Source organism: Erpetoichthys calabaricus, chromosome 7 (assembly GCF_900747795.2).
Source record: "Erpetoichthys calabaricus chromosome 7, fErpCal1.3, whole genome shotgun sequence".
Taxonomy (NCBI): Eukaryota; Metazoa; Chordata; class Cladistia; order Polypteriformes; family Polypteridae; genus Erpetoichthys; species Erpetoichthys calabaricus.
This window is the reverse complement of record NC_041400.2, coordinates 24587478-24613230: the sequence shown is the minus strand read 5'-3', so window position 1 is coordinate 24613230 and position 25753 is coordinate 24587478. Positions and strand designations below refer to the sequence as shown.

The following is a 25753-nucleotide window of genomic DNA, read 5'->3' as shown; positions in this document are numbered from 1 at the left end:
GCCCGGGATTGGTTCCTGCCTTGTGCCCAGTGTTGACTGGGATTGGCTCCAGCAGACCCCCATGACCCTGTGTTCGGATTCAGCGGGTTGGAAAATGGATGGATGGATGTAAATAATTTTTTTTTCTGACTTTTGAAATATTAAGGAAATATTACTTAGTTGTAATTTAAAATAGTGTTATATTAATTAGGTTTTAAATAAAGCACATTAATGCAGCAAAACAAAGTAATTGCTGAATAACAGAGTAATAATAAATTATCTGTCTTGCCCTTGCTTGGCCGTTCTTTCAATCATAGATCAAGAACAAATAACTGGCAAAAATAGAGAAGAGGATACAGGAAACAGAGTGTAATCCTTGGCATTACACAGCTTTTGCTGCTTCAGAAGGTGGCTTCTTTGGTTGGTTAACAACTAATCACCGTGCACTTGCTCCCTAATAAACTATTTAAGTAAATTGTTTACCCAGTTGTGGTTGTCTTTTTGTAAACTCAAGTTTCTAGGGTTTGTTGTCTCCTCTCTCACTTTTTTCAGCTATGATGCGATTATTTCTGATCATGCTCCTTTTATTTAGAACTCAAATTATTAAGCTACACTAATACGATCTACAAATGGTAACTCAGCCATTAAATGACCAATAATACGATCACCCAATGATGTACACAACAAAAAAGATTATCATTACATACAAAATTTGATCGTGTGACTACACGACAAACAAAGAAACTAATTCTAAAGTCATGCCATTCTCAATTTTTTGGAGAAAAGGCTAATAATATTTTTAGCACAACAAACAACAAGAAGAAAGCTTAGAATGCAATTTTAAATGTTAATAAAGTCGCTGGAACTAAAATTAATGAAAAAGAAATAACTAACATATTTAAGGACTATCAAAAGGATGTAATAAAAGTAAGGCTTCTGTCAATCATTTCTTTGATAAATTGCAAATTCTATATCTGATTCATGTAGAGGAGTAAAGGAAAAGATACTGTGAACTCCTTACAAAGCAGGAAAACTGCAGGTGCAGGTAGCTATCCACAGAATTGTACAAAAAGATGTTGAATTAATTTTGATAATGCTAACTGTGTTTAAGGAAGATAATGGAGATAATGTATTGCCCAAAGCACCCTGCCAGGTGTCAGTTATTGCTTCTGAAAAGAAGAATGGAAACTTATAGACTAGTTTCACTACTGAACAACAATCTCCAGATCCTGGAAAATATATCAAAAAGAATAGAGAAAGTACTTCACTTATAGCAAGACCACTCTGGACTTGCCACATCTGAGGTTCTAGAGGTTCTGCTACAATATCGATGGACACATAAAATGCTTTTGATAGTTAAATGGGAGATATGTGTTTGCTGTATTACACAAATTTGAGTTCAGATCCAACATACTGTTTGTGAATGGATTAAATTATGATACTACACCCAAGGAGCCTCAGTTCAAGTACACAATATAACTATTAATGTTTGAGTATTTCACTATAAAACATGGAACCAGACAGGGCTGTCTGTTACTAAAAAATTATTTTTGCAGTTGCCATTGAATTACTGGTTATCCATCTTTGCAAACAGCCAGAGATTAAGACGATTATGAGGGAAGAATTGGATCCAAAATGATCTGTTGGTACTGATGACATGGTGTTTTATATTACTGCCCCATATGTTATCATTGTTACACATACTGAATCTGTTGGAAGAATCATATAGGATTTGTGTGGTCGGGATTATCTTAAACTAGGGGGCTCCGCCCCCTGCACGCTTCGCTCGCCAACCCCTGGTGTTGTGAATTTACAAAGAGCGTGATGTATGAATGAGATATAGCATAGTGTGAAGGTGTAGATGACGCATATAGGAAGCAAATAAAGTTGTCCATGTCCAAAAACGGGCTCAGAGAGATAGATGCTAACTTTGTGTATTGTTTGTCCTTGTGATTTGTTGATGGTCATGGCCAAGGTAGGTTTAATGGGGAACTGTCGCCGTTTAAGTGTAAAAGGTAATTCCAGGTCAGAATTTGTAAGGTTAATTTTAGGAATTAGAACAGTATTGTTAGCATGTGATGTTGTAAGAAGTTTTGCTTCAATAACATTGTGTGTCATGGTGTTGACGACTAAACGTGTACCATTGCATAAACCCTGTTTAGTGTTAAGGTTTCTTAATAGCATGATTATTGTTCCGTTTTTTAAGGCTAAGATTGTGTTGTGTTAATCCGGCTGGGTTAATAGTGTTCAAATATTCTTAAGGGGGAAATTAAGATGGTCATTGTCGTCATCAGAGTCAACTTTGTCAGAGCTTAGAAAGAGCTGTGCAACTCCAGGAAGTAATGAAATGACCTGGTTATTAATGTGATCAACATTAATATTTTTTGGACATAATATAGTTCGTTGTGTTTTAAAAGGGGTATTTGGTGTAATGAGATTGCTGTTCCAATATCTCCGTAACTCTTTTGAAAGCAATGCCAATTGTCTGCATATTTTAAGGTGGACTGCAGAATAGCCGAGCGCATGGAATGTGAAACAATAGCTAAGCACTGTGTAAAATCTCCCCCTAATAAAAGTACCTTTCTTCCAAAGGGAATATTATTATTTATCAACGTTTGTAGAAGTTTATCAATGGTGTTGAGTAAGTGACTGGATGGCATTAGATGCAAAAGTAAATGAACTATTGTAGGATCTAATGCAGTTCATAAAGTTTTCACTTTCAGGTACTTCGTTAGTTAGAAGCTTCTGTAGATACGCAGGATATGAATGTAAAGGTGGCAGTCTAATTTGACCCTTTTGACAACGTGTAAATTCATTACTTGTATTGCTAGTTGTTTCTTCAGGGAAGTTAAGTGAAGGATAATGATTGCAAATGACATTCATTAATCCCAATGAATTTCCATGAATAGTGGACTCATTATTGAACGCGTTGTCAGGTAACTGGCGCAATTGTTTAGTAGGTGTCTGTCGTTGATGTCCTTGACGTGTATGTTTTGTCTGTGCCGTTTGAGAGGCGCGCCGTTGTATGTGCAGGATTTGGGATGTGCTATTCTGGAGCTGTAATCGATTTGCCTGTGCTGTGTGAGAAGCCCGTTGCAGTTTACGGCGTTCATTGTTTGTATGGAGCTTTGCCCGTTTTTGTATGTCGGTTAGTCGAGCTCTCTCTTTTTGGAGCCTTGTCTGCTTGTTTTCCGGCATTTTAGATGCGCGTTGTAGACGTCTGCGTTTATTTATTTTGTCCCTTCGCTGCCGTTTTTGTATCTCTGAGACTTGAGGTGTTTCGTTTTGAACCCTTGCCTGTTTCGATGCAGCACTTTGAGACGCGTGCTGTATGCGTGTACGTTCATTGTGTCTGTCCATCTGCGCTCGTTTCTGTTATGGATAAGTAATAAGGAGGATCGCACTCACTGTTAATATGGAGCCTTTTCTGTGGTTAAACGGTTAATAGTGGATCAGTATAATGAGATCGACCTATGCTGCCTAATTTGAATGTGTTCAGATGACGTATGTTTAATACGGACGATTCGTTCAGTAATGGGCAGGGTTGCCACCCGTCCTGTAAAATACGGAATCGTCTCGTATTTGAGAATGAAATTGCGTGTCCTGTTTTGAATCAATATGGGACGGGTTTTGTCCCGTATTTTTTTATCATTTTTTTTAAAGCAGCGTCTCATGCAAATCATCCCACACGCATTTTATGAAGATGCCTCCTTTCCTACTTTTGATTGGGTAATACTTGATGTCATCATTAGTTTGATTGGTCATTTTAACTGTCTAGTGAGGAGGGCGGGTCTTTTAAGTAGAGTCTGCAAAGTGTTGGCACTGGGATGTGGCCCCCGCTGCAGTATGCGTACCTTATTTTTTTGTATTAAAAGTGGTAACCCTAGTGGGGCTTTGTGTCTCATTTCTTATTTATGTTAGTGTGGTCGTGGGTCCGAATCCTCCTTTTTGTGTATGTTTCGTGTGCTATGTCCGTAGTCTGTCCCGTTTTGTGTCCAATGGGTTTGTGTGGCGTTCGCGTCTGACTTCTTTTTTTTTTGTGTGTGCTAGGGGCGCGTTGCCTCACTTTTTTATCTCTGTTAGTGGAGGGGGTGTTTGTTTGTAGTGGGTCTGAATCCTGTTCTTTGTGTGCGTAGCGTTTTGTGTGCTATGTGGCGCTATGTGGCGCTTGCGTTTGACTCCTTTCTTTTTGGTGTTCCTTTTTGTGTTCTAATTTTACGTTGCTTTCCATCTCGTTTCCGTTGCTTGGAAGGGGGGTTTTGTGGGGGCGCCTGCGCAGTACGTCTTTTGCGTCCACGGCCCATGGCCGGATGTTCCTGCGTCCATCCGGTTTACCATTGTCGGTTAGTAATATGGATAAGAGAAATTTTTATTATTTTAATTCAAAACCTTTTTCTTATATTTTAGGGCATTCTTCTGGTTGTTATCTCTGCTAATGTCCTCATTAGTATGGTTTATTGCAATGAAAGCAAGCAATAATGAAGATTACCAATTGCAGAGAGGACTTCTCATATTTGGGGTTATGTTTTCCGTCATACTACAGGAAGTGTTTCGCTTTGCTTACTACAAGTTACTGAGGTGAGTGTTTTTTTCCCTATGAGAAAGAGCTGACCCCAAATAAAGTCACATAAACCAATATATTTTATATCAAGTGCATTAACATTTTCATATCTATCTATCTATCTATCTATCTATCTATCTATCTATCTATCTATCTATCTATCTATCTATCTATCTATCTATCTATCTATCTATCTATCTATCTATCTATCTATAACAGTCGTTTTACTTATAACAGTCCTTTTTAATTTAACACCTTCTACCAGTGGAGGCAATTGTTGTAGGTATTATTAAAGACTTCATTGATGCCGCACATTCAGTTCTTCCTCTGTTACAGCAAACAGAAACAGACCAATAGCATGCGCAACATTAGATTCAAAGACAATTTCTTATTTATAGGTCATAAGATTACACAACAGCCACTCATACTGAAAACAGCATGATATTTTTAGCACTATACAGTTTATATATCATATCAAATTTATGATAGTTGTTTTGTTATGGTAGAGTTCAATTTTACGCTACTTTCCCCTTTTGTATTCTTTAATGTATAGCTTTTGTCAGAATGCCTCAAATCCCATAGACTTACCACTGTTAATTAGGTATTGTACTCTATAACTTCTCCCCACCTTCCCTTCTACATCTATAACTCAGGCAATTACACAGAGTAAAAGACAAGCAGGAGTAAAGTTACAACTTTAAGTAATTTGTTATTGACAATATTCATAAAATAATAACAATAAGCAAAATACATTTCAATATTGGCAACCATACAACCTGATAAATGCTGATGTGTAGTTTCAGGCGGCACAGACTTGTTAGTTACTTAAAATGTCAACTAGTTGAGTCATCGTTTTTTAGTCAGCTTTCTTCAGAACAGGCTGCATGCCTGTCTCAATATGGCTGCCTAGTTGTGCTTCTCAGTGTGGTCTTCTTTTCAGTCCATCATGTGATATGCTCCTTCATCATGATGTTGTGAGAGAGAGAGAGGGAGGAATAAAGCAGGCAAATTTATACACTGTTTGTCCAAATCCTTACACCAATAGGGAGTTGTCCTTCAGAATGGCCTCTGATTCAAACCAATCTTGAACACCCATATTTCAGACCAATGGGGGCACACAATACTTTTCACACCTGCCCACAAAACAATTTGTTGAGCTGATGCTTGCCTGTGTGGGTTGACTGAGAGAGTCCTGCAGAGAATCACTTGCCTAACTGGTTTTAGGCACCTGTCGTAAAATTCCTCACTCAGTCCTTAAGGGGTGTAGTTAAACATCAAACCGTTGCTGCTCTTCTCAATGATATAACACTAATATTACATTGCTTTTTCTAAATTACAAATAAAGACATACAAAGTATCTATCAACTTATATACAAAATTTTACACCACAACAATAGTGTAGTCAATATCTTTTCTTGTACATTGAAGGTATTGTACTGCTGCCACTAGTCTGTGGGAAGTTAATTTAACTGTACTGTTTGCACTTGACAGTAAACTTAAATTTGAACTTGGATACAAATGCTCAGATATGCTTACTGACACAGTGCCCTTCAAAAGTTTGGGCACCCTTTCTTAAAATGTCTGTTACTGTGAATAGTTAAGTGAGCAGAAGATGAACTAATCACCAAAGGGCGTAAAGTTAAAGATGACACATTTCTTTTAAGCATTTTATGCAAAATTAGTGTATTGTTTTTGTTTTGTACAATTTTACAGTGAAAAAAGGAAAGGAGCACTACGCAAATGTTTGGGAACCCCAAAATGTTGGAGGTCTCAGATAACTTTTCCCAAGGTCTCAGACCTTAATTATCTCATTCGGACTATGGCTTGTTCACAGTCATTGTTGGGAAACTCCAGGTGATGCAAATTGCAAAGGTGTATAAATTCATTGATTCCTCAATCCATGTCCAATAATCAGCAGCCATGGGCTCCTCTAAGCAGCTGCCTAGCACTGTGAAAAATAAACAAGAAGATAGCAAAGCATTTTCACGTAGATGTTTCCTCAGTTTGTAATGTTATTATGAAATGTCAGTTAACAGGAACGGTGGAGGACAAGTTGAGATCTGGAAGACCAAGAAAACTTTCTGAAAGATGTGCTTGTTGGATTGCTAGAAAGGCAAATAAAAACCACTGTTTGACTGCAAAGGACCTTCAGGAAGATTTAGGAGTCTCTGGAGTGGTTGTGAACCATTTTATTGTGCAGCGACACCTGAACAAATATGACCTTCATGTTAGAGTCAGCAGAAGAACACCTTTCCTATGTTCTAGCTACAAAATTCAGCACCAGAAATTTGCAAATGAACGTCTAAAGAAGCCTAATGCATTTAGGAGACAAGTCCTGTGAACTGATGATATCAAAATAGAACTATTTGGTTACAATGTGCAAAGGTATGTTTGGAGAAAAAAAGGATACTGAATTCCAGATAAAGAACACAGGGGTGGATCAATCATGCTTTGGGGTTGTGCTGTAGCCAGTGGCACAGGGAATGTGTCATTGGTAGAGGGAAGAATGGATTAAAAAAAATTCCACCAAATTTTGGAAAGAAACGTCATACCATCTGTACAAAGTGGAAGTTAAAAAGAGGATGGGTCCTCCAACAAGATAATGATCTGAAACACACCTCAAAACCTATAATGGAATACCTAAAGGCTGTGGCCGTCACTGTCCCCTGAACTAAACATAATTGAAAATCATCATTTACAAACTGTGATAATTGCCAAAGAGGGTCTTATTAAGTACTGACCATGTCAGGGGCCTAAATTTTTTGATTCAGGCCATTTCCATTTTTTTGGTATTTTGTACCTGTGAATTTAATCTTGCTTTAAATATTAAAGAAATGTGTCATCTTTATCTTTATGCCTTTTGGAGATCGGTTTCTTCTTCTGCTCAGCAAGAGAGAAAAGAATAGGAAGTCAAACTCATGCTAGAATTTAATTCATTACTTGAATAGAGACAAGAGTTTTATGGCCAGATATGAGGATTGTTTGCATCTCTCAGACTGACACAGACAACCTGACTACATATCCTCCTTGTATGGAAAAACTCATCAGAAACTTCAAAAGACTTTGTTGAACAGTTATCTTATCCAAAGATATTGACCATACATTGTTCTCCTCTCTTGCTAAATGAATCTTAGCCTGAAGAGGTCTATTCATTTTTTACATTTAAGATGTCTCACTTAAAGATTACCAATGTTGTTACTTGTCCTAGAGTGTGTATATAAACAGGGAACTCCAGTCTCTGTATTACATCTTGCCTGAAGAAGGGGCCTGAGTTGCCTCGAAAGCTTGCATATTATAATCTTTTTAGTTAGCCAATAAAAGGTGTAATTTTGCTTGACTTCTCACTACATTTGTAATGGCTAACACGGTACAACACCCTAGTTCTTCTGCTCACATACTATTCACAGTAACAGACATATTAACCAAGGGTGCCTGGACATTTGCATGCCACTGTGTTCTTAAAGTGAGATAAGACAGTAACTGCACAGTGCAGTGCTTCCAAAGGTAATGCTTGGTAAACAATATGCACATGAAGGCTTTCTCCTAATGAGAAAATGAAAAAATCAGAATTTTGGGATTTCTTGAAAAATATTAATGCACTGGTATACTTAAACAGCCAAAAATGACGAGGTCAGACATAAAATGTAAGTGCATTTGGGGAAAAATTATAATTAAGGCTGTGTCAAGCACTCCTTTGTGAAACAAATCTTGTAAGAAAACATTTCTCACTATATTGTAATTTTATATAAAACTCTTAAAGCCATTTAATCCAGTTCCTAGTTGTGGAAGACAAAGTCTATTCCTTCAGCACTGGGCAAAAAGCAGAAAACAACCCTGGCTAGAGTGCTGTTCCATTACTTACTCAGAGTATACATTTGCATAATTTATATAAACTAATTCTTTTACTCTTGACAAATCAACAAAGATGTTTTTAATTAAACAAAATGTTGAACAGATTACAGTTTTAACATATTTAAAAAATGTTAAGTACACAACGGAAAAAAGTAGACTGGCTTCACACTTTTTAATATTTTTATTTTATTAATTTTCATTGTAATCATTCCATACAAACAGATCAATTTATAACCCAACAAATTTGAAGACTAATCAAACCCCACCCCTGAGAAGGAGAGCTTAGCTAAAGGAAAATTGCTTTAGGCTTTTTAATAAGGCAACATTAAACAAAAGAAAGGGAGAAGTAAATATCTATGTAAATAAGAGATGGAGAAGGGAGTTAAATGCAATAATAGTTATTTCTCTTATTCTAAAATAATATTGATTAAATCCTGCCATGTTTTGAAAAAATGTTGTACAGATCCTCTAACTGAAAATTTTATTTTTTCCAATTTCAAATAATATAAAACATCGGTTTCCCGCTGACTTATAAGAGGAGAATTAGGATTCTTCCAATTTAACAAAATAAGTCTGCGTGCCAAAAGTGTAGTGAATGCAATCACAGTTTGCTTGTCCTTCTCTACTTTAAGTCCATCTGGAAGGACACCAAACACAGCTGTTAATGGGTTAGGAGGGATTGTGATACTAAGGCTGTCAGAGAGGCACTTAAAAATTTTTGTCCAAAATGATGTTAGTTTGGTGCAGGCCCAAAACATGTGACCCAGTGAGGCAGGAGCTTGGTTGCAGCGTTCGCAGGTTGGATCCTGCCCTGGAAACATTTGGCTTCACACTTTTGATTGTATAATCAACATTTGATTATAATAGAATAGAATGCCTTTATTGTCACTATACACATGTACAATGAGATTAAAAGCAGCTTCTCCAAGGCAGACAGACAGTGTATGTAGAACACAACAAACATTATGTGGCTAACAAAGGTGACAGCATTTCTACTGCAGTTTAGTTTTGTCTTAATTTAATTTATCAGTTTCTATTCAACTACACTCATCAGAAATGTTTCTAAAACATATTACAATTTTAATAAGCAATTTGGACTAAAATGTAAATAGACAGTTACTATAGAGAAACATTTATAACAATGAAGGCTGCACAGTATAGGGATATCCATGAATCACAGGATGAATACCATCCAGTTGCAGTTTATACTAGTGGACATTAGGGTGACATCATTGCACAAGTCCTACTTGTAAGATATATTTTCTAATTTCAGACGCTCCCCACATCCTCACACATTGAGTATTTAAATGGAACATTTCTACTTTACATTATATTTCATCTGCCACATGTCTATCCAAGTCTAAATTCTGTCTAGGTCCCTATGTAATAATGGTTTGATACTAAGCTGTTAGCCATTTCACTATTTTAGTGTCATCTGTAAACTTAAACCAGTTTATTATTTATATTTTTATTAAGAATATTTAAATATTCTAGAAAGACCAGCTAGTTCCAGCTCTGCTCGCGGAGACACCACTTTTAACATCACCAAATTCTGGAAAGGTTCAGTGTACTATTACCATTATTGATAGTGATATGAATTAGATTACTTGTAAAACCTATTGATTCTGATTTAAAGATGTTCTACAGATTGCTTGATCTGTTTCTTTTTTGTTCTCCTAACAGGAAAGCCATGGAAGGCCTTGTTGCACTGAGTGAAGATGACAGCTCTCCTATTTCAGTCCAGCAAATGGCCTATGGTAGGAAGTTTGCTTTAAGCTGCTAGTGGTTTGATTTTAGATGCTGTACTTTAGAATACAGTTTACTGAAGTCTTTAGTAAGATAAGAAGGGTCTTTTGGGGACACATAACAATGAGTCACCTAAGATACAATACTTATATTTTGAAGAGACCTCTTGCCAATATTTTCCTCTTTCAGATACAAACCATACTGATTTCTGTTATAATAGACTAATTCAATTTTGACACCTTGCCAACAGCAGATACTTCTGTATTGTATGCCTATATTCATTAATCCATTAAAGGAATTTTCCACCCATATATTATGTTTTTTTATATGTTACTTACCCCTTTAAAAATATTTATCAGCTACCACTACAAACTATCTGGGGCAAATAACTTAAAAAATATTGTTTTTTGGGAGTATTCTTTTGATTTTTTTTTTATTCCCTTACCAGAATAGGGGCTTCAATCAATCAATTTTTATTTTTTATAGTGCATTGAATACACAAGGTGCTTTATGTAGGTAAAAGATGCATTTTAAAATAAACAGTAAATACATGATCCCTCAGTAATATGTTAAAATTGTAGTTTAAAGCATTCATAAGCAACAAACAACCGAGTAGTACAATGGAGTAGAGGTAGTAAGGTAGATGCACTGATCTTGATTCTTATGCATGATTTTGATTACTGATTTCTTTGACTGAAAATCTGTCAGTTCTGAGTGTGCTTTCTCATTTCAAGGCACTGTATGTTCTGCAGATGTCATATGGGTGATATAAAACAATAAAGTAGCTTTAACGTAGCATTTTAAAACAATAATTAAAACACTGAAAACTTTATATAGTCGTAAAATAACAAACAGTAGATTCTTCTTGCCTGCATAGTCCATTTCATGACCGAGGAGTGCCAGAGCCAAAACTGGCAGCCTTGGCACAAGACAAGGGTTATTTGTAAATGCATGTGCATTTGGGGACAGAATTATAATTAGGGCTGTGTCAGACACACAACCCCTGCTGAATTCATTAAGTTCCTATACAGTTAATGGATGAAAATATCACTGTTTATACAAGACTCTGATAGCAAGATCTTAGAGTCCATATACAAGATAAAAATCTCTCAATAATATGTGTTGGGAACACATCCATTGTTTATTTAATGGTTTGCTTTATGACATACATTGCATCATTCATTATTTTAACCTGTTGTGTGTGATCCAAGGAGGAGCTGTTCACTTTGCTGATTTTGCCTTCGGCCCTTTTTGGAAATTTCTTTTTTCATATTCAAATGGAAAGGCGAAGGGGCAGCAAACAGACCTCCTTGCTCAGCATATTATGGGCTTTTGCTTTTACTTATGTTGATTTGTATCCAACTTAATTTGAGGTTTGGAGCTTTAATTTTTTGCTTTCACAATGGTGTGTTGCTTTTTACAAAGCAAACATTTCTTGTTCATTCATGTGTAGTCCTCACTTACACAGATCATGCACCCTCCTAGCGTTAGGTTGTAATGGACAATGAACACACATGCATCTGTTCTGAGAAGCAGCATACGCTACACTATGCCAGTGAGTGATTTTAGCTTGTCTCAAACTATTATTCTAACTTTGCTTTATGTCTTTTTTTGTAAGCTGCTATGAGACTGAATGGTAGCTAAAACAAATAGAAAAACACAAAATAATCAGCAGTTTGCTGCAAATCGCTCCACAAGTCCCCCTATATCTGTGCTGTCTGCTTCTGATCTCGTAGGTGTAGGCTTCGTATGACGTCTATGATAACATACTTGAAGTTATACTTTTGCAATGTAAAAAATGAATAATCATTATGGTGGTATTAACATTGTGTGATACAAATAGTTGAGAAGCATAACAATGTTGCTGTACATTTCACATCTGCCAAATTGTGCTTTCACCAAACTTTCTAACAGTGAAATAAAACCCTGTTCTAATAGAGCATGGTAGAAGGAAATCTGTTTTCTAACAAATGAGATGTCACAGCCAACTAAACAAAACACTTTTTTCTATTGCAGCATAGCATCCCTAAGAATATCTGAAACGTGGTGTTTAGTAGTGGTCGGCTTATGGACTATACACATTCAAATGCAAACAAAAAATTGCTCACATGAAACTTACCCAAAAGTCCCACATCTACCTCTTGAGGGTCTTCATGAGCAATATACTTCATTTAAACTCCCAGAATATTTACTGAATCTTAACGAACATTCTGCTGTACTAACACTCCAAAGTACTTAATATACACTATATAGCCAAAAGCATGTGGACACCCCTCCTTCAGCTGCACCCATTGTTAACAGGTACATACAACCAAGCATACAGCCATGCAATCTTTAGCTCAGCCATTGAGCAGTAGACCATGCAAACTCACAGAGCAGGACCACAGCCTGCTGAAGTGCATTTAGCGTGCTTTTGATTTTTAATAAATTTGCAAACCTTTCTGAAAACATGTGTTTTCACTTTGTCATTAAATTTTGTAGAATGTAATGTAGATTGATGGGCAAATCAGCAACACAATAAAGTGTGCAGAAAGTGAAGGGGTCTGAATATCTTCTCAATCAACTATAGGAGGCTTGTGTTATCTGTCTCAAAAAATTTACAAAATATTTTTCACTTATATTTTCTGAACACCAAAAGAAAGAGATAATACTAGTCTCTCACTATTACTACATTTTATTTCCGTATCGTCCCTTGCCTACCAATCTATAGAGCAGACAAAGAAAGATTTAATATAAAAAAATGACTCCAAAATGCTGAAAGATCCAAAGGTTAGCAGTTATTCATCATGTTCAGTCACTCCTGCTAGATTTGAAAGAACCTTGGAATTGTCCCTTGTAAAGTGAATTCTTTTCTGATATTAAATAAAATAAGACACCCTTTCCCAATGCGTAATAGTGCATGGATTAGGGTACTTCCAACTAAAACAAGATAAGTCAGCATGCCCACAGTGTAATAATGTAAATTCTTGCAATCAATTGCTCATTAAGATGTATTGTTTCATTATCTGTTACCATAGACCTAGATTTTGGAGGATTAAGACTATGGTTTATCTACGATCTCCTGATAAATAATTAAAGATTTTAGTATGTTTGTGCATCTTCCTGTTTCCACTAATAGTGTACATTGTGACTTTTGGATGGTTGCTTGACACTTTTAAGATATCACTTAAACTCTACAACTGTAATACAGTTGTGCTAACTATTGCACCACCATGTTACTCATCATGTAAATATTTTTAGTACAATTGAAGCATTTGTTATTATTCATATTTTACAGGGAAATGAAACACTTTTATCCCAAACATTTTTAACTATACAAACAATTGATGTGGCCTGATGTTTTTTCATCTCATCACATCCTTTTTCCTTGCATCTCAAGTCCACTAACTGACTTTTGAAATACTGTCATTAATGATCAGAGATACATTTACTGTTTTTAAAAAATATCTAAACCATTTTTATCCATTAAAAGGTTAATAGCTTTAGAATTATTTATAACAATTTATAAAACCTGTTTAATCTTAACCTACTTATCTTTAAGATTTGGAATAAGATTGGGAAGACCATGTAGACTTCAATTAGACAACATGCACACCAAGAAACTAATTTATTACATTGGCAGGCGTTATTTAAATAAAATATTCGAAAGATTGGTCACCTTTACCTTTTCAGAAACCATCTGTTAAGTTATTTTTATATTTTTCCATGATCCTACAATTCTGTTGCTTGCACATATAAATAATGAGAAGTCACGCAAAATGACACCTTTAACTGGCTAACTAAAAAGAGTACGATATGCAAGCTTGCCTTGTAATCTGTTTAGTTAGCCAATAAAAGGTGTCATTTTGCTCAACTTCTCATTACATCCATAATGGCTAATATGGTAAAACACCTTAGTACTATTTGCACTTATAAGAAGAAAAAAAAAAGAATTTAAACATTAAAATAATAAATTATTATGCCAGAAACATGAAGTGAAAGCACTGTACACTAGAGGTGTAAATAAATCAAGAATATTTAAATAAATCTTAAACAAATTCTTTAGTGAATTTGATATCCATATGTTATTTTACTTTTAATTGAGTTATGCAGTAAAATTTAATAAATGACGGGCATTTAGATTTTGTAAAATTAATATGAGACTTCAAATATCTTACAATCAAATTGAAGAACTTCCTCTTTTTATATACTGTAAAGTTTTTGTTTTCCTAGGAAATTATTAACTGAAACTGGGGATTTCCAGAAACACACAAAAATAACCAAATGAAACATTTTTAAAGAAGCTAAATGTTGTACTGAAACTTTCAGTTGGTAGTTTTCTAGTTTGTGTGGTTCAGATAATTGCACTTAATTTGAGAACATATTGTACTGCAGGTGGAATAATTTTCTAATGTAGTGTTTATGAAAAAGGCATTATCTTTTGATTTGAATTTATTTTTATAAGGCTGCTAAGTTAAGATGGAGTTTGCACATCCTCCATATCTGACCATGAGTTTTCCTGTAGGTATTTCAACTTTCCTACTACATCCTAAAGCTGTTCATGTTAGCTTAATTGAAAATACAGTATAAGATTGTGCCAGTTAATGCCCTCTAAGTACCCTGACACTCTTTTCCAGGTTGGTTCTTATCTTACACCCAGTGCTGTTGGTATGGGATCAGTAGCCATGGATAGCAGTATGACTGTAGTTTTTATTAGCCTCATTTACAACATAAATATTTTATTACTGTTTACTCAGAGTACACTTGCTGTTGGAGTTTTAGGCCAACAGAAGAACAAAGGTTATTTTTATTGTGAATGTAGGTAAGTTCCGTAATCAAGAAGTGCATGGCATTACTCAGAAAGAAAAGTATTTCATTTGGCTTAGAGACAGAAAAACAAGAAACACCTAACGCTAGTTAAGAAATAAATGTTTTACTAAATGAACAGAAAATTTTGTTGGAAGTTAACTCTCATATGTTATCTGTGTTATCCTCAAACTGTACTTACTTATCTTATCAAGGGGTTTGGGGGAGAAATACACATTATTAAACATCTAAGCAACAGATAAAATGGAGTTTGTGTTGTTGACACAGGCTATTGTTTCTAAAACAGTAAGCTTAATCTTTAAGAACTTTGTCATGATGTTAGTTCATCAGCAATTGTTCCCTCATAAGTTTTGCCAGCAAATAGTATGTATCTCAGCAATACCTACAGCAGACAGATATAGTGATAAGTGTTCCGTGAGGTCCCTTAACATTTGCATAAAAACAAAATTAATCAACCTCTATTAGACATACTGTTGCCACAGAAATGGTCATGATCCTACATTTTTTATAATGTGTCTAGTCTCATTCTTTAAAATATTTTACATTATTTTATTTTAGAGCATAAAGATGATGGAATAACTCTAAATTGGCTCTGTGTTGGCGAGTGTGAATGCAGTGACTACTAGAGGGTGCACAGCAGTCAGTAGACAGAACAACAGGGATAAAAGAGAAACCCAGCCTTTTTAGATTTGATTATTTATATAATTTTTGCTCTGGTTGAAGTTAAGGGCTCTATATAAAATATCTTCAAAATGTACCTACCTTGGTACTGATTTCCCTCCCTACAGTGCCTGTGGACCGTCTAAGCTTTTATATTCTTCCCATTGGTTTTCTCTTTGTTCGCAGAGATTCTAGAAACGACAGCAGTAGTAGTAGTAGTAGTAGTACTACTGGCACAGGTACAGGGTGCAGTTAAATTCTTACTTGCATGTCTGTGGCAGTATTGGCACAAGTGTTCTTTGTAAAGGATTGGCATCCCATCCATAATTGGTTTCTAACTCACACTGAATAATGTCTGCCCTGAAGCTATGCCAAGAGCAAGTCTGTGTGAATTGACAGTTGACCCCACTCTCATGCATAGCATGCAGTTTAAAACTAATTCAGATCTTGTAGCCAAACTGAGAGCTTGCTTTTGATTTATTGTGGAAACCAACGTTTTATAAGGAAATCCATGTGAACACAGAGAGAGAGAACATAAAACACCACACAAAAGGCACATAAGCTAGGATTGAACTGAGTACCATGTAGTGGGACATAGCAAGTCTGTGTGCTGCATCACTGTACTGCTTATAAAACATAGAATTAATGAGTCTGGTTGTGAAGTGAAATACTTTACATTTTTGGGTTAAAATATTAGAAACAAAGTGAAAATCCATCCATCCATCCATTTTCCAACCCGCTGAATCCGAACACAGGGTCACGGGGAAAGTGAAAATATTAACTGTTAATTTCTGATGGAAGAATAGATTGTCGGATGACATAATTCATAGTACTGTATACATCATTACTATATACCAGGGGTCTCCAACCTTTTTTCCCCTGAGAGCTACTTTTACAAAATGAAAATGGCCGAGAGCTACTCATGTATTCTAACATTTATTGTCATAGCTTATTTCAACCCAAACAAACTAAATAAGCTTGTTTTGCCTGAGCATTTACAAAATGTTGGTATCCACAACTCACATTTTGCATTAAAACATCATAAAAAAATATTTAGTTCACCTGCAAATGCATTTTGTATGTCTGTATGCATTTTCTAGTGCATCTCACACTGTTGACTTAAAACATGAATGCTGTCAAAACAAAGCAATGCAGTTACAAATACACAGATATGACTTATTCATTTGTCATTTTGTTCCATGTCACTGTGTCACTTTATTCACATGTCCAGTTGCATGTGTGATGTGTTTTTCAGTTAGTCAGATGACTGGCACTGCATGGAGTCAACAAGAGAGGTGTTTGGTGGAGTGGAGCCCCTTAGGTTCTCTCTTATGGACTCATTTAAATGTTCGTCTGTCAGTCTTGTTCTGAACTTTAATTTCATGACATTCATGTCTAGACTCACAGAGGTATGGAGACCCAAACAAAGCAGACATTTTCAGAGCTGCTTGGTGAAGATTATTATAGTTATCTGGCTCTACTAAGCTCCAGAAATGCTGAGAATGCTTTTGAGACTTTAACTGCACATTATTTTGAAGGTTTACTAATATATCTATATATATAAAATCCCTATGTGCGTCCAGGGGTTCGTGTGTGTGTCTTCTGGTGAAGTGCGCATGCGCGGGGCACGGTGCTATGCGCGATATTACTGTCAGAGAAAGTTAAAGGCGTTTTACGGAAATACAAACCAGTATTACTGCGAGAGGAAATTAAAGGTACACAATACAGTGACTCATATTACAGCCACATACAAGCCAGTATTACTGTCAGAGGAGATTAAAGGCATATTACCGACGCACACGCCTGTATTACCGCCAAAGAAAATTAAAGGTATATTACGGACGTATATTACGGACGTACAAGCCAGCGGACGTACAAGACGGTATCCTTCAATAAGGGCGCGCACAAAAAGGCGAGCCTCAAAAGGACGACCTCAATTGGGCGCAGCGAATAAAGGCGCACGTAAATAAAGATCTGCACCTGTTGCTCTTCACATATTCCAGAGCCATTTGAACTAAATTATCTACGTGCCCTTATTGAATAGAGCCGTACAAGACAGTATTACTGTCACAGAAAATTAAAGACACACAATACACGGCGGCAGCCCACGAAGAACGGTCAGCTCAGCAAGTAAACATCAACAAAAGAAAGGCTGAAAGAAAGAAAAATACGACCAACAAAAAGAATGAGGTCAAAGTCCCTTGCCATTTAATATAGACTGTTCCTACTAATGTTTATGCACTACTGTTCTAGCGCCCGTTATTGTAACGGGCTAAATGACTAGTAATATATAAAATCAAATGTATGTCTGTCTGTCTGTCTGTATGTCTGTGCGCTTGAAACAAGAGAACTATTTATTGGATTTAGATCGGTTTTTTTCTATAATTTGCTTGAACATTCTGGTTGATTTTGCGACTTCTCTCATTTCGCTATGTATTATAGTTCACTTACGGTACCGATTTATTTATTTTGAATCCGAGAAACACGCAGCAGCCTGGGGGCTGTGGGCTTTCCTCACTCACTCGCCAGCTTCGGGGCATGTACCTTAACTCTGCTTAGCTAGCGAACAAGAGAACAATTGAATTCAACTTTGTTTGATATTTAAAATAAAGTGTTACTTACGTCTTGATGAGTCTGAGTCCAGATATTCTAAGTGTATGCCACATTGAAAAGATAGATCGCAATTCAGATTGTGGATCATGATATGATTTTTTGGAAAGATTGCCCACCCCTAATTTGACTAATCAAGTTTTCAAATTTATGTAGGATTCATTAACTCTTTGGCGAGCTACTTGGAAAGGGGTTGCGAGCTACCGGTAACTTGCGAGTGACGTGTTGGAGGCCCCTGCTATATACCAATTGTGTAGCTGAAAACTAGTGAAAAATTAGTTCACATTCACCCTCCTGTGGTTCATATTTTAATTTTTTTTTTGTTCTACGTTTAAATCATATTTTTTACAATTCAAATATAAAAACAAGCCTTGACAAGCATTGTTTAAACAGCATGCAGGCTACATCCTGATGAAGGGTAGGGCAGGGATCATTCATTTCTAATGAGTCATCCATCATGCTATAGTTGATATCGATGTAAAATGTTATATGGAGTATCTTAGTGAGCCATAATTAGTGTACAATAAAGTAAGAAGAGAGGAAAAGTTAATGGTTAGAGAATCTGCAGCACTTTATTACATAAATGGCTGTGCTGTACATTATTATTTTCAGGTCAGGTAGGGGAGCATGCATTGGTACAGTGTTGCTGCATCCATTACATGACAAAACAACTCAGGATCCTGGTTGGCAACCCCCCAGGCAGACACATGGTCCAGACCCAATTCCCGGAAATGACCCTCTACCTGCTGCAGCCAGGTGTTATGTGGGCATCCCCTTGGCTGCTCAGGTCCTCAACATTGAGGATCCTGTGAGCTGGATCACCCCTGCGGAATCATGCCACATGGCCGTAGTTCCGTAACTCATGCTCCTTCAAAATGCAGGCAATGTGTCTCATTCCAGACTCTGTGAGCAACTGCTCATTCGACACAAAGTCAAACCAAGTGCTACCCAAGGATTCTCCGAAGAGGCACAGTACTCCCAACCATATAGGAAAACAGGCAGCACTAGGACTCTAAAGACTTGGACCATTGTCCTTATGCAAAGATATTGGGAGCACCAGATGCCCCTTTCCAGTGACCTCATGACCCCCCATGCTGTCCCACTCTGTCTACGGACTTCATAGGAAGAGTCACCAGAGACATGAATGTCGTAACATTATCACTACCAAGGTAAGTAAACCTCTCGACAAGGTCGACATTCTCTCTGCAGACGGACACACTGTTGATAGCTGTGCCCAAGAGGTCATTAAAGGCCTGGATCTTGGTTTTTATCCAGAGAATTCTCAAGCCCCGACACTCAGACTCCTCACTCAATCTCTCGATCCCTGATCAGAGTGTCCATTGTCTCCATGAAGATCACAACATCGTAGGCATAGTCAAGGTCAGTGAATCTTTCTTCACCAACAAATGTTTGTAGACTCCATAACTTTCTATACAGTATTTCAAGTTCTTTTCCAGTTTTATGAAACTTATACTCCTTACTTTGTAGCTTTTAATTTATTGAGAGCACATAAACATGCCAAATGTTTCCTGAAATAATTTTTTAGTGTTGTTTCTTCCTTGAAAAGATTATTTACATCTGTAAATTTGAACTTTTTAAGTTGTTATAGTATAGTATAAATATGTAAGGTGCACTTACACTTCATTCACTTTTCTCATACATTTCCCTACCCACTTCAATGGTACGTAGAAGAATGAAGCTGCCTCAAATCTGCATTACCTGTAAAACAAACAAACAAACAAAATTAACAAATTTGTATATGCTGCATTTTTAGCATGTCCAGGTCTGTTCCACTCATGCCTGTTGCCTAACTAGGAGTGGACCTGACATCGCACTCATCACAGAGTCACACCAGGCCAGCTGTATGGGATGGTATTATCCTCTTGTTATCCAGATATATAAGACTTTGTTACAACTGTGGTTGAACAAGAAAACATCAATGCACAATTTGCAGCAATGTCTAGTTTTCCAGATGTAATCGGGGTGATCGACTGCCCGCACATTGCTATAAATGCACCTTCAGAGAATAAATTTGCTTTGTTAAATAGAAAGCATTTCCACTCTGTTAATGTGAAAATCATCTGTGATGTGAAAATGCATCTCATTAATGTTGTGGTGAGATATGTGTCTTGCAATAACTGCACCAGCTCGTAGATCAAACGGTGTGAACCCCTAAATTCCGCTACCTCCTCCAGCAGTGTTGAATCTCAGACGGTGGGCTGTGACTCGACTTTTCGCATTGACTTTTTTCTGACCACTTCTTATTTTTATTTTGGCCACTGTGCGACTTTCTGAACTTTAATTTTTGAGAGCCTCTTGCCGTGCTGTGCCACTACATCAATTTCCTTTTGTTTCTTATGCCAATCACTGCATAAGCCACCAAATAGTACGTTTTTCCTTGCCTCCACTTCACTCCATTGCTCATTCGCTGAAATTGTTCTTTTTTACATGTACTTTTGCCGTTGTCTTTTAGCAAAACACTGATTGGATGGAGCTATTTATATTGATCTGCATATTAAAAAGGCAAAATTCTTAGAGGAGTTGGGGTGAGGCTGAAGGCTTGTGCATGTGTGTTAAAATTCTTGTTGATTGGGATTTGTAAAGGGAATGTGCATAGAATTATGCTTACGCACAGTTTTATGTATCTGAATTTGTGCGTATGCATATTTATAGTTTTGTCCATACGCCATGTTTTAGTGTGAATTGTACACAAGGCGTTATACATGAGGCCCCAGGTCTTTAGAGAAGCATCTCAAATTACGTTTATTTTAAATATTGATTTCATTGGCTTATTTTTGTTTTATACATGTTACTATGATAAGTGCATATATTTTCATTGAAGTTAGTGAAGGCCTGACTCTGCATGTATCTGTAAAGGATAAAGAAAGTAAAGGCTATTTCAGTGCTAAAAACAAAAGAAAGTAAGAGATACAACATTTCAGCTGTATAGTCTTCAGGCATACCTTTTATACTAATACCAAAAAATAATCCCTAAGTCCATATTCACCTATTACTGTTACTAAAGGATTTGCTTCACAGCACACTTTTCAGAAGAGATTAGCACTGTGTGAGGGAGAGATACCGTCTCTGAAATCATGAATCTTACTGATTCCAGGCCGAATCTCTGTTCCCTGTTGGCTGAACATTTTGCCTTTGTTGATTATTTCATTTATTTTGATTGAGTTAGTACATTTTTGATTATAAAATAAAAGATCATTCGCTTCATAACAAAAGAGCCTTTGTGAAATCTGTATATACAGTATGTATAAGTTTTGAAATATGTGTATCTCAAGATTATGGAACGATTATTTTCTTAAAATAATTTTTCTTTTTTTCATATGCAAGTGCCTTCATTTTCATTAGAATTTGCAAAGTCCTTTCTAAAGTAATTAGATTTGATTACTCAATTAATTCTTTTAAAACACATCTGTGCTTTATACACTTATTTTTTGCTAGGTCTGTTACCCTGTATTTCCTGTGTGTTATTTTTTAATAATTGCTATACATTTTTACTGATAAGATTAAAAGAACTGAACTTTCCTGCACTTGATTTTTCTGTTTATTACGCTTATAGTTTTCAAAAGGATGTGTGCCTTTTTAAGAAGCAACAGATTCAGCTTAACAGGTCAATATATTTGTTCGATTCATTAATTAATTTGGCTCATTGAAGTTAGTCCTGAAGAATGTGATGTCCAAATATTACATTTTTGGCAACATATCATGTTACTTTTATTAAGTACATTTACTGTTTTGGAAATTCCTCTTCCTCCTTTAAATTTTATGTAAAAAATACAGTACACCAACATATTATTCTGTTTTTTTTTTTTTGTTCTAGTTGCAGGACTTGGTTATGGAATTATGAGTGGTGCATTCTCTATGATAAACATTCTTGCCGACAGTCTTGGCCCGGGAACTGTAGGAATTCATGGCGAGTCCCAGTATTACTTCCTTACTTCAGGTAATTATCTTCTCATTCTATTCTATATTTGTGTGTTTTTATTTTTGAATTTCTTTATTTAAATAAAATACTTCACTGAGACAGCATAGTATATCTGGACAGTATTTTGATCTTTTCCAGGTTCACAAATTAATCAGCCTCCTTGTTAAAATAATTATTTTTTTCTAATTTATTTTTATTTTACCTTCTTGTTTCAATTTTAACAACACTAATATTCGGGCCAAGGAAATCTAGTTTGATGAGTTAATTAATGTAGCAAAATAAGGTTAATCAATCCGAAAAGAACAACTTTGGAAAAAGTGTTAAAAATTATTTTTTTTGTTGACACATAATTACTTTCATATACTGTACACATAGTATTTTAAATAAAATAAATTTTACTTACTAGTTCTTTGTAGACAGCAAAAAGCAAAGACCTGTATAATCTGGTTAATAGAACACTACTTGTCAATCTAAGTCTTACAAACAGATGAACTATTCATATAAGAAATAAGTGCCAGCTTTGAAGCAGTTTTTTATTAATGACCACGGCTTGTCTTCTGGTAGTGGTTACATTATTCTTTTTCTGCACATTAATCAAAATAAAAACAACATTATTTCAATGTGAGAAGAACATTTGTTCTTAAATTAAAAAAACAACACTTTTAAGTATCATAGTCACAGTAATCTGGGTGGAGTCCACATCTGTGCAATGAGGTATTTCCTTTCAGTTAAAGACTGCAACCGTTAGACACAGAACCTGCTGCAGCTTAGCAATCATCAGAGTGCTGTCCAATTAATGTCTAAGTCAGGGGATGGTTGTCCGATCTAGAAATTTTATTGTAAAAATAATTTGGGTTTTAGATATAAATCTCCACCAAGGATCTCTCATTACTCCACTTACTTGGTTTCTTGTTCATATACATGTACCTAAAAGATGAGTTCCAGTCAATCTACTATGATTTGCACAGTGCTAGTTGGTCTTGTGTAAGGATTGTCAAAGTAGTAGAATATCTGTGAAGATCTCTAAAAAGGTTATAGGAAGGACAATGTATTGAACATCCCCCACATCACAGCATGATTACATCACAGTATTGTGGAGCCAAACTCTGCGGTGTCTGATTGATTGGATGTTCATATTTCTCCAAAGTTTTTGTTTCATCAGTAGTATGAAAAAGAATGTGCTTCTCTCAGTTAACTTTAGTGCTTTTTTGTTAGAAGCCTTGTGTTCCTGGTAAAATTACTCATTTTACTCAAACATAAAACTAGGCACTCATGATTTTTTCAAACAAATGTACTGAAACTTTGTCTCAAAGTTTAATCCAGTATAGTAGAAAAGTATATTTCATATGAAAGCAGTTTGTGTAGTTTTAGAAGAATATAGATGTACAAGGGGGCTCCGCCCCCTGCTCGCTTCGCTCGCCTACCCCCGGCGTTTTGAACCCGTGCCCGCTGGGCAGCCACGTGTGAGGATGACGCACGTTTAATACGGAGCGTTCGCCCGTGTCACTCTGGGGCACCCCACTGTTAATACGGAGCTCCGTCCGTACTATTATGCGGTGCATTGTGGACTATTGCGGACCCCGTAGTGTTTCCCGTTTCAGTTTGTATCTCGGTCAGTCGAGCTTTTGTTTTTGAAGCTTTTGAATTCCGGTCTTCATTATCTGTAACCTGCTGTCCATGTGTTTGACCACCTCGTTTAGCCTGTTTATGACGTTTTACTTTGCTTTCCACTCTGTCTTTCATTTCTGATCTCGCTTTATTCTGCTTTTATTTCAATGACACCTGGTCCGTGGTGAATATATTTTCCCTTTTTCGAGTAATAATTGTCATTTGTTTGCGATACTGTGATGTTTATCGTACTGTTAATAATGCATCATTGTAATATGATTCACCTATGCTGTGAGGATGACGTATGTTTAATACGGAGCATTTGCCCGTGTCACTCTGGGTCTCCCCACTGTTACTACGAAGCTCTTTCCTAACTATTATGCGGTGCATTGTGGAGCACTGTGGACTCTGTAGTGTTTCCCGTTTCACTTCGTATCTCGTTTAGTCGAGCTCTTTCTTTTTGGAGCAGTGCCTGCCTGGTCTGCGGCATTTCAGACGCACGTTGTAGGCACCTGCGTTCATTAATTTTATCCAGGCAGGCGCGTGTTTGTATCTCGGTCACTCGAGCTGTGTCGTGTTGAATCCGTGCCTGCTTTGCCTACGCAGTTTGAGACGCGCGTTGTAGGCGTCCACGTTCATTAGATCTGTTCACGCGGGCTCGGTGTCGAAGCTGTGTTAGTTGTTGAGCTGTTTGGATTTTGGAGCCGAGACAGTTTTGATTCCACGGTTTCAGACGCGTGTCTGAACCATCTCGGGTTTGATGTATGAACGTTTGTGGACTCCGTAGTGTGTCCCGTTTGACTCTGGGGCGGGGGCGTTGACTCCTCTTGTTTTACTATGTCTCCTCCTGCGCCTTCACCACGCAGTACTGCCACTCACAATATGGCGGCGACGCCTGCGCCTTCCGTATTATGTCGGTTTTTACCATGCTGTGTAGGCGCCTTTGCCTTTTGTACTTTACCACACCTTCCGACGCACAATGTAGACGCCTGCACCTTCCGGGTCCGCCTCCGCTGTGTGGTGTGGACGTTTAACTGTCGTTGTTTCTGCCTTTATATTCTGTATCTCGGTGTGCATGTGTTTCGTGCCTAGGTTTTTTTGAAGCTATTGCATTCCAGTTTTCATCATCTGTAACCCGCTCTCCATGTGTTCGTCCCCATTCTTTAATCCCTTTATAAAGTCTTACTTTATTTCCTACTCTGTGTTTTATTTCTGACCTCACTTTATCCTACTTGCGGCATGTCAGACGGTTCGTAGTCTTTCTCGTTTTACTCTGGGGAGGAGGGCTTTGTTCTGTAATCTGCTCTCTATGTGTTTGTCCCTGTTCTTTAACCTCTTTATGACGTTTCACTTTGTTTCCTACTCTGACGGTTCGTAGTCTCTCCCGTTTTGCTCTTTTGTGGGGGGGGCTTTGTGTGGCACCTGCGCACGTGTGTAGTCTCTCCCGTTTCACTCGGGGGGGGGGGGGGGGGCTTTGTGTGGCACTTGCGCACTATGTCTTTTGCGTCCACGGGCAGGTCCCTGCGTCCATATCCGGTTTACCAGTCTCGTTTAGTAATATGGATAACAGTCTGTCACTGAAAATTGCAAAGAAGAAAGGACCAGGATTGACAAAGCTGGTACAGAATTAGCCTGAAGCACTTCTGACTAATTTCTGCCAATGGTGTGTCAAAAAAGCAGTTATTGACTTATTTTCTAGATAGATAGAATTTTATTTGCCCCATGGGAAATTTGACGTTTTTACAGAAGTTCATTAAATAAGTAAACAGATTGAAAAATAAATATATACACACAGGAAATTTGACTTTTTTACAGAAGTTCATTAAATAAGTAGATAGAAAAATAAATATATACACACACATTATGGTCTAAACACACATTAGAATTACTGAAAAGGAAGAAAATTGGAAGGAAAATTCTGAATTAGCAAGCACAGTCACAGTGAGGGATTATGCAGACATATTGCTGTTGGTATAAAGGAGTCCCTTTAG

The 25753-nt window shown here is 36.8% G+C and overlaps 1 protein-coding gene across 1 annotated transcript in view; it reads left to right on the top strand.

Moving 5' to 3' along the window:
• zgc:114200 (Gamma-secretase subunit Aph-1b-like) overlaps positions 1-25753 on the top strand; it is a 56650-nt gene that overhangs the window by 13287 nt on the left and 17610 nt on the right. The window contains exons 2-4 of the mRNA XM_028804973.2: positions 4387-4557; positions 10076-10149; positions 22050-22172. Of these exons, the coding sequence (XP_028660806.1) occupies positions 4387-4557; positions 10076-10149; positions 22050-22172 (368 nt within the window). The remainder of the gene's footprint in view (positions 1-4386; positions 4558-10075; positions 10150-22049; positions 22173-25753) is intronic.